Source organism: Pteropus alecto, unplaced genomic scaffold, assembly GCF_000325575.1.
Source record: "Pteropus alecto unplaced genomic scaffold, ASM32557v1 scaffold7, whole genome shotgun sequence".
Classification (NCBI taxonomy): domain Eukaryota; kingdom Metazoa; phylum Chordata; class Mammalia; order Chiroptera; family Pteropodidae; genus Pteropus; species Pteropus alecto.
Window position 1 is genome coordinate 64,081,399 of NW_006494614.1, and position 7,821 is coordinate 64,089,219.

Sequence of the window (7,821 nt, forward strand, 5' to 3'; positions counted from 1 at the left end):
ACGTGGAATTTCAGGCTGAGGGAAAGATCCCCTTTTCTGTGGGGCGTTTGGATTCGAGATGAAGCAGATTAGTGCTGAGGCCATGGGACAAAGGCCACGTGACCAAAGCATGAGGGTTCTGGGCCCTTCCCAATCTGTTCTCCATCTCCAAACCGCCTGGAGACCCTCTCCCTCCCGCGCCCCCAGCCCAGGCAGCCCCAGCCCCACTCAGACACCTCTTCAGGGTCTCCTGGCCTATCCCCACTGCCCTTCCCCCAGCAGCTCTGCGTTGCCCCTCCTCTCCCTTCTTCCTCTTTTCGCTCCTTAAACAAGCAACCGTTTTCTTAGTGCAAAGATCAGTGCAGACTCATTGTAAAACATTTTTAGAAAGATGAGATTAAAACAACAAAATGAAGGCCTCAAAGCACCCTCCAGAGATTGTAGTTAACGCCTTGCTGTCTCAAAAAAAACCTGTGTTTAACACGTGTACATAGGAACACAGGCAAATGTGTTCTGTTAACGACATAGTGTTATTTATTCGTACTTCCTGGACCCTGACTTTTCCTCCAACTTAACAATAAATGGTGAGTACATACTCATCACCATCATCTTTTTAAAAGGACACGTGGATTTCACAGGATGGATAGGTCAAGCCATATTTCGCTATTCTCTGTTATCGGACATTAAGGCTATTTTCACTTTTCTCTATTACGAACAATGAAACAATGAGGAAAGTTTGCATATAATTTTATATATATATATGCTTCAGTATTTTTGGATATGTTGCTGGATTTTATTGCTAATTTGGTATAGAAACATGGTGCTTTTTAAATTGCCCTCCAGAAATCTGTGCCTGAGCACTGGAGGAGAGCCCATCATTTTCTACTCTCCCATGCCAGATATCATAATTCAAAATATTTTGTTAGCCAATTTTGTAGGTGAAAAATGAGACTAGCATTGATTATGCTTGACTTTGAGCATTTTTCCCAAAGTTTATTTCTTCTCTTAAATTTTCTGCTCTTGTTTCTAGCCAGTTTTTCTATTTGGGATGCTTTCTTTCTTTGTAAGAAATTTATTTTAGTACTTTGATTTATTTTTGTTGCACAAGTCATTCATGCCACTTGCAACCATAGGGCTGAATTAATTATCCACTGCTACTTGACAAATTACTCCAAATCTTAGCAACTTCAAACAACATACATTTATTATCTTACACAGTTTCTGACTGTCAGAAATCTAGGAGCAGCTTAGCTGAGTGGTTCTGGCCCAGGTCTCTTGTGAGGTCACAGTTAAAATGTCCCCTGGAGTTATAGTCATCTGACGGCTCAAATGGGGCTGAAGGATCCCCTTCCAAGATGGTGTACTCATCTGGCGGTTGATGGGAGGCCTCGGTTCCTCTCTGTGTCCTCGGGATATGGCAGTTAGTTCCCCGTCAGAGCAAGTGATCCAAGAGAGAGCAAAAAGAAAACCATGCTTTCTTTTATGAGCTAGTAACACACTGTTACTTCTGCCATTTTCTATTCATTAGACGTGAATTGCTAAGTCCAGCCCACATTCAAGGGGTAGGAAATTAGGCTCAACATTTTGGAGGAAGGACTGTCAAAGAATTGGTGGGCATATTTTAAAACTGTCATAATGGCAATACCATAATTTATAACATGCAGACAGCTCCTCCTTTTCTAGAATGTTGAGCAGCTCATTGTCCCCTCCTTGTGGTTTGTTTCCAGCCTTCCTCCAGGGGACTGTGAGCTGCCTGAGGGATTGAGGCTGTCTCATGCATGGTGCCAGGCAATAACCACTTGTTTACCGAAATGAATAAAGTTGGTCATTACTAGAACCTTACTGCCAGTTCTGTTGGGTGTTCTCCCTATCCTTGTTCATTGTCCTGGATGCAGATTAATTAATTACAGTTATTAATTTTAAAAAAATTAATTAAGACCCAACAAACTTAAAAATTCAGTTTCTTATTTGCACTAGCCCATTATAAGTGCCCAATGGCCACGTGTGGCCAGGGGCTGGCATATTGGGCAGCATATAGATGGGACATTTTCAATATTATGGAAAGTTCAACTGGACAGCTGGGCTAGAGAGAACACAACCTTTGATTATTGCCCTATTTCAGTGGAAGATCAGCCATGAAAGCTTCATATCCTCCTGTAAGTTTTCTCCTGATGGTAAATATGTGGTCTCTGGCTTGGATGTGGATTGCGGAATCTGTTTGATAGATGCAGAAAATGCCAAGACTGTGTCATACGTCAGAGGTGAGTTTGCACAGTCTCCCTGCTCTGTTCCGTCTGCCATGGTAACAGCTGCTTGTCACTTGACAGACCATAACTTTTGATTGCTTTATTTGGTGAAACTGTAATCGTCCGAGCCACATCATTAAAGATGGAATACTAATTGATAAAACTCTGACAGTCAAAACCAAGACTGGTCCTCATCATTTAAACTCTTTCATTCAGTCTCATGCTTGTAATAAATGAAACAATGTTCTGCTCCACGTCACTCAGATATTTAAAGCCCAGTCTTCTATTGAGTGGAGGCTCAGCCTTCATTTTTATCTGTATGTTTAAAATATAAAAACAATAATCATTATCTATTATACTACCATTAAGCAAGACGCTACCACTGTGGGAAACTGGGCATACAGGATCTCTCCATGTTATCCTTACAACGCATGTCAGTTAACACTTATCTCAAAATAAAAATTGAAAAAAAAACATGATCTTAGTAAAAAAAAAAAAAATCGGTAGGTGTGTAAAGTCAAAAGTGAAAGCCTGCTGTATCTGTCCTTTGCTGGGAGGCCTTTCTGAGGTGTGTGTGTGTGTGTGTTGTGTGTGTATGTGTGTGTTGGCTGCTGTACCTGTCCTTTGCTGGGAGGCCTTTCTGAGGGGCGTGTGTGTGTGTGTGTGTGTGTGTGTGTGCATGTGCGCAAACACACAATGCCACTTCCCACATGCACTGTGGGCTTATTTTTATCAATATGGGGCTACAGTGTATGCAGTGCCCCACAGCTGGCATATTTCCCTTAATGTCTCACCTTCTACCCTACCTCTCCTCGCTCTCCAACTTCTAGCCGCTCTAGCGCTTCTCCGTGTCCCTTCCCACCTCCAAGCCATTGTACATGCTTCATTCTGCCCGGAGCATTCTTCCTGTTCTGCTTTCCTCGTTAAATTTTGGGGCCCTTTTTCAACCTCTCAGGGCTGTGCCCGGCTGGGCTAGGCTTCTGCCGGCTGGCGGTGATGTACCTCACCCTCCTCTTACGGCCCCTGACATGCTGTGGGGTCGTGGCCCTCTCACAGGTGAATCCCCATCAGCCTACAAACTGGGAGCTCTGTGGGGACAGGAAGTGGTTCAGCTGTGCCCCTTCTTCAAAGCTTGGCACATGGTAGGCACTCAAGAATGTTCTTGTGAGTAAATAAATAGTCCTTAGTGAAAACCAGAATTGTGTTTTCAAAATATCGTCACTGTCCGGGGGAGAAGTGTGAGCCTCTGGGTCATGTGAAGCGTGTGGCCCTGAATATGGAACCTGTGTAAAGAGTCACTTTCCCTGTGCCTCAGATCATCACAAAAGGTCGGTCACAGCCTGCTGCTTTGACCCGGACAGCCAGAAGGTGGCTTCCGTCTCGCTGGACAGGAGCATCAAGATCTGGGATGTTACATCCCAGGCCACACTGCTCACCATCGCCAAGTGAGGAGGGGCCCTGGGAGGCCTGGCAGCATGCTGCAGCAGGGAGGGGGGTGGGATCCCCAGCCACGCCCTCCTGCATTCGGCCTGCACGCCTTCAGCTTGTGAGCCCGTATCCATATGGGGCATCTCCAACTTGGTCATGAATGCCAGAAGGAGGCTGGAGAGGGAGGAAGGGAAGGAGGAAGGCAATGGGGCGGGGGAAACCACCAGCTGTGGCCTGTGGGCTGGGCTGGGCTGGGCTGGGCTGGGCTTCAGGTACATTTGTTTCAATGTGAGCCAACGCTGGAAGACCTTGTGCAGAGCCCCTTGCCAAAATGTGACTTTCTAGTATCTCCTGTGAAATGGGGAGATTTTGATAAACCAGGGCCTGCAAAGGCGACCTTGTAGGTCGCCACCACTAGATAGGTGGCCAGTCCTGTCCAGCAAGCCCTGGAGTCAGGATCCCAAGAAGGTGCAAATGTCCTGTCACCCTGCCTCTTCTACTCCTTTATGAGCCCTGCTGGCCTGGGCCAGCCTTTCCCATGGGGATCTTCAGGTTCCTATTCTGTGTGACCTCAGACCTCAGTTTCCTCAACTGCAAACTAAGCAGAGGTGAGGTCTGCACAAGATATAGGCCCTAGCACAGGCCGCACTGTGGGCACCCAGCATGTGCTCTCTTACTGAGAGTGATTTCCAAGGAAACCTGGGTCGGGAGGGGCTGTGGGTCCCCCCTCTGCACTGCGGAGGCCTGCACTACTCCTTTGAGACACTCCGTAGTGACAGTGACAGGGGCGAGGGCAGCAGAGGTGACCAAAGCTCCAGCATGGACAATGTTGCGATCCACTCCCTTCCGTTGCCCCAATGGGAATGAAAAAGAGAAATAAGCAAAATGTCTATTGGTATTTTTTATTGACCTGAATTTGTGATTTTTTTTTTTTTGGAATTATAGCTTTTAGCCAGAAAATATAGAGGCAAGGATTCTTGGTGCTATGGGACAGGGCTGGCTTCACGGCATGCAATCTCTCCCGTCACACTGGAGCCCACACTCAGAAGGGCCCCGCACTTGATTTAATGCTCTGCGGTCAATGTCTTCAAATTCTTGGTTTTCAGACAAGGGACCTTGCATGTTTTTATTTCAAAAATATGTAATTTACTTTTTAACACATAAAACGTACAACACAGTACAAAGTTAAAAAGGTACAAAAAGACATATAGTGAAAAATCTCTTATCTGTCTTGTAACCATTCAGTTTCCCCAGATGCCATCGCTTTTTTCCCTTCTTTCTTTCCTTTTATTCACAGTTTTGTTGTTTATTTATATTACTGTTACGAAATTTATTGGGGTGACATTGGTTCATAAAATTATATAGGTTTCAAGTGTACAGTTTTATAATACGTCATATGTATATTTCATTGTGTGTTCACCACCCAAAGTTAAGTTTCCTTCCATTACTTTATATTTGATCCCCTTTACCCTTACCTTCCTCCCCCCTCTCTCCCTTCCCCCGGTAACCACTAAACTGTTGTCTGTGCCCATGAGTCTCTGTTTGTTTGTCTTGTTCATTTGTTGCTTTCAGTTTTATAGCCCCCATATGAGCGAAATCATATAGTTCTCAGCTTTTTCTGTCTGACTTAGCATGACAGTCTCAAGATCCACCTATGTTGTCACAAATGGCAGTATTTCATCTTTTCTTATGGCCGAGTGATATTCCACTGTATATGAGTTCCACATCTTTATCCAATCATCTATCGAAGGGCATTTTGGTTATTTCCATGTCTTGGCCACCGAGAATAATGCTTCAATGAACATTGGGGTGCATATATCTTTATGGGTAAATGTTTTCAAAATTTTGGGGTAGATAATTAGAAGAGGGGATGCTTGGTTATATGATAATTATATTCTCCATTTTTTGAGGAACCTCCCTACTGTTTTCCATAGTGGCTGTACCAATTTGCAGTCCCACCAGCAGTGGATGAGGGTTCCTTTTTCCCCTACGACATCTCTAACACTTGATATTACTTGTCCTGTTGATGACAGCCATTCTTACAGGTGTGGTTTTGATTTGTATTTCCCTAATAGCTCGTGGAGTTGAGCATCTTTTCATACATCTGTTGGCCATTTGTATGTCTTCTTGGGAGAAGTGTCTGTTCAGGTCCTCTGCTCATTTTTTAATTGGATCGTTTGTTTTTTTTGTTGTTGAGTTGTATAACTTTATTGTATATTTTGGATATTAGGCCCTTATAGGAGGTGCTGTTTGCAAATATCTTCTCCCATTCATTTGGTTGTCTCTTTGTTTTGTTGTTGGTTTCATTTTTCGTGCAGAATCTCGTAGTTTGATATAGTCCCATTCATTTATTTTTACTTTTACTTACCTTGCTTTTGAGGTCAAATTCATAAAATCTTCTCTAAATCCAAGGTCCATGAGTTTAGTACCTGTTTTCTTCCATTTCATTTATTGTTTCAGGTCTTATATTTAGGTCTTTGATCCATTTTTAGTTAACTTAGGTGTATGATGACAGATAGCAATCTAGTTTCATTCTTTTGCATGTGGCTCTCCATTTTCTTAGCACCATTTATTGAAGAGGTTTTTTTTCTTCATTGTTTGTTTTGGTCTCCTTTGTCAAAAATTATTTGCCTGTGTATACACGGATTGATTTCTGGGCTCTTAATTCTGTTCCATTGGTCCGTGTATCTATTTTTCTGCCAAGACCAACCTGTTTTGTTTATTGTCGTCTTGTAGTATAATTTGAAGTCAGGCAGTGTGTTACCTCTGGCTTTGTCCTTTTTTCTCAGCATTGCTTTGGCTATTTCTTTAAAAAATCCCATTGGGATTTTGATGAGGACTGCATTAAATCTGTATATTACTTTGCGTAATATGACCACTTAAACTATGTTGATTCTTCCAGTCCATGAACACCTTCAATTTCTTTTAATAATGTCTTATAGTTTTCAGTGTATGGGTCCTTCACATGCTTTGTAAAGTTTATTCCTAGGTATTTCATTCTTCTTGTTGCAATTACAAAAGAAATTGTTTTTTTAAATTTCTTTTTCTGAAATTTAATTGTTATTGTATAAGAACACTGGATTTTTGTACATCGATTATTTTTTTATCCTGCAACTTTACCGTATTTGTTTATTGTTTCTAATAGTTTTTTTGTTTGTTTGTGGTTTTTTTTTTTTTTTGGTGTGTGTGGAGTCTTTAGAGTTTTCTATATAGAGAATCATGTCATCTGCAAAAAGTGATAATTCGACTTCTCCATTCTCAATTCGGATACCTTTTATTTCTTTCTCTTGCCTGATTGCTGTAGCTGGGACTTCCAACACTGTACCGAATAAGAGTGGTGAGAGCATCTTTCTTTTCTTTCTTAACAGCTTTATTGAGGTATAATTCACATACCATGCAATCCATATATTTAAACTGTACAATTTGGTGTTTTTTTAGATATTACTTTATTATTTTTTAATTATGGTAAAATACATATGTGACAAAATTTACCATTTTAACCATTTTCAAGTTAATCCACTGATAATAATTTGTAATATCGTACAACCGAAACCACTATTTCCAAAACCTTTTTATCACCCCAAGCAGAAACTGAGTACCCATTAAACAATCATTCCCCATTCCCTCCAGTCCTAGCCCCTAGTAATCTCTCTTCCACTTTCTGCCTCTATAAATTTGCTTATACCAGATATTTCGTATAAATGGAATCATACATTATTTGTCCTTTTGCATCTGGCTTGTTTTATTTAGCGTAATGTTTTTAAGGGTTATCCATGTTGTAGTATGTATTAGAACTTTGTTCCTTTTTATGACTATATAAAATTTCATTGCAGGCATGTACCACATCTTGTTTATCTATTCATCTGTTGATGGACACTTGGGTTGCTTTTATCTTTTAGCTGTTGTAAACAATGCTGCAATGAACATTGGCATATAAGTATCTGTTCAAGTCCCTGCTTTCAGTTCTTCTGGCTATATACCTAGGAGTGGAATTTCTGGATCAGATGGTAATAATACTATGTATAGCTTTTTGAGGAACTGAGATCTTGCATTTTAATTTTGTACTTGTTCCTGCAGGATATATAGCCGATCTTGCTAGAGGATTTTGAAAATTCGCAATCTCAACTGATTTTGAAGCTTGCAAGAAGTAAACATAAGTACTTTGTTA

The 7,821-nt window shown here is 41.5% G+C and overlaps 1 protein-coding gene across 1 annotated transcript in view; it reads left to right on the forward strand.

Moving 5' to 3' along the window:
* The window catches only part of WDR88 (WD repeat domain 88), a 61,891-nt gene that overhangs the window by 15,220 nt on the left and 38,850 nt on the right, over positions 1–7,821 (forward strand). Inside the window, exons 5-6 of the mRNA XM_006926890.3 lie at positions 2,102–2,240; positions 3,541–3,670. Coding sequence (XP_006926952.1) covers positions 2,102–2,240; positions 3,541–3,670 — 269 coding nt within the window. The remainder of the gene's footprint in view (positions 1–2,101; positions 2,241–3,540; positions 3,671–7,821) is intronic.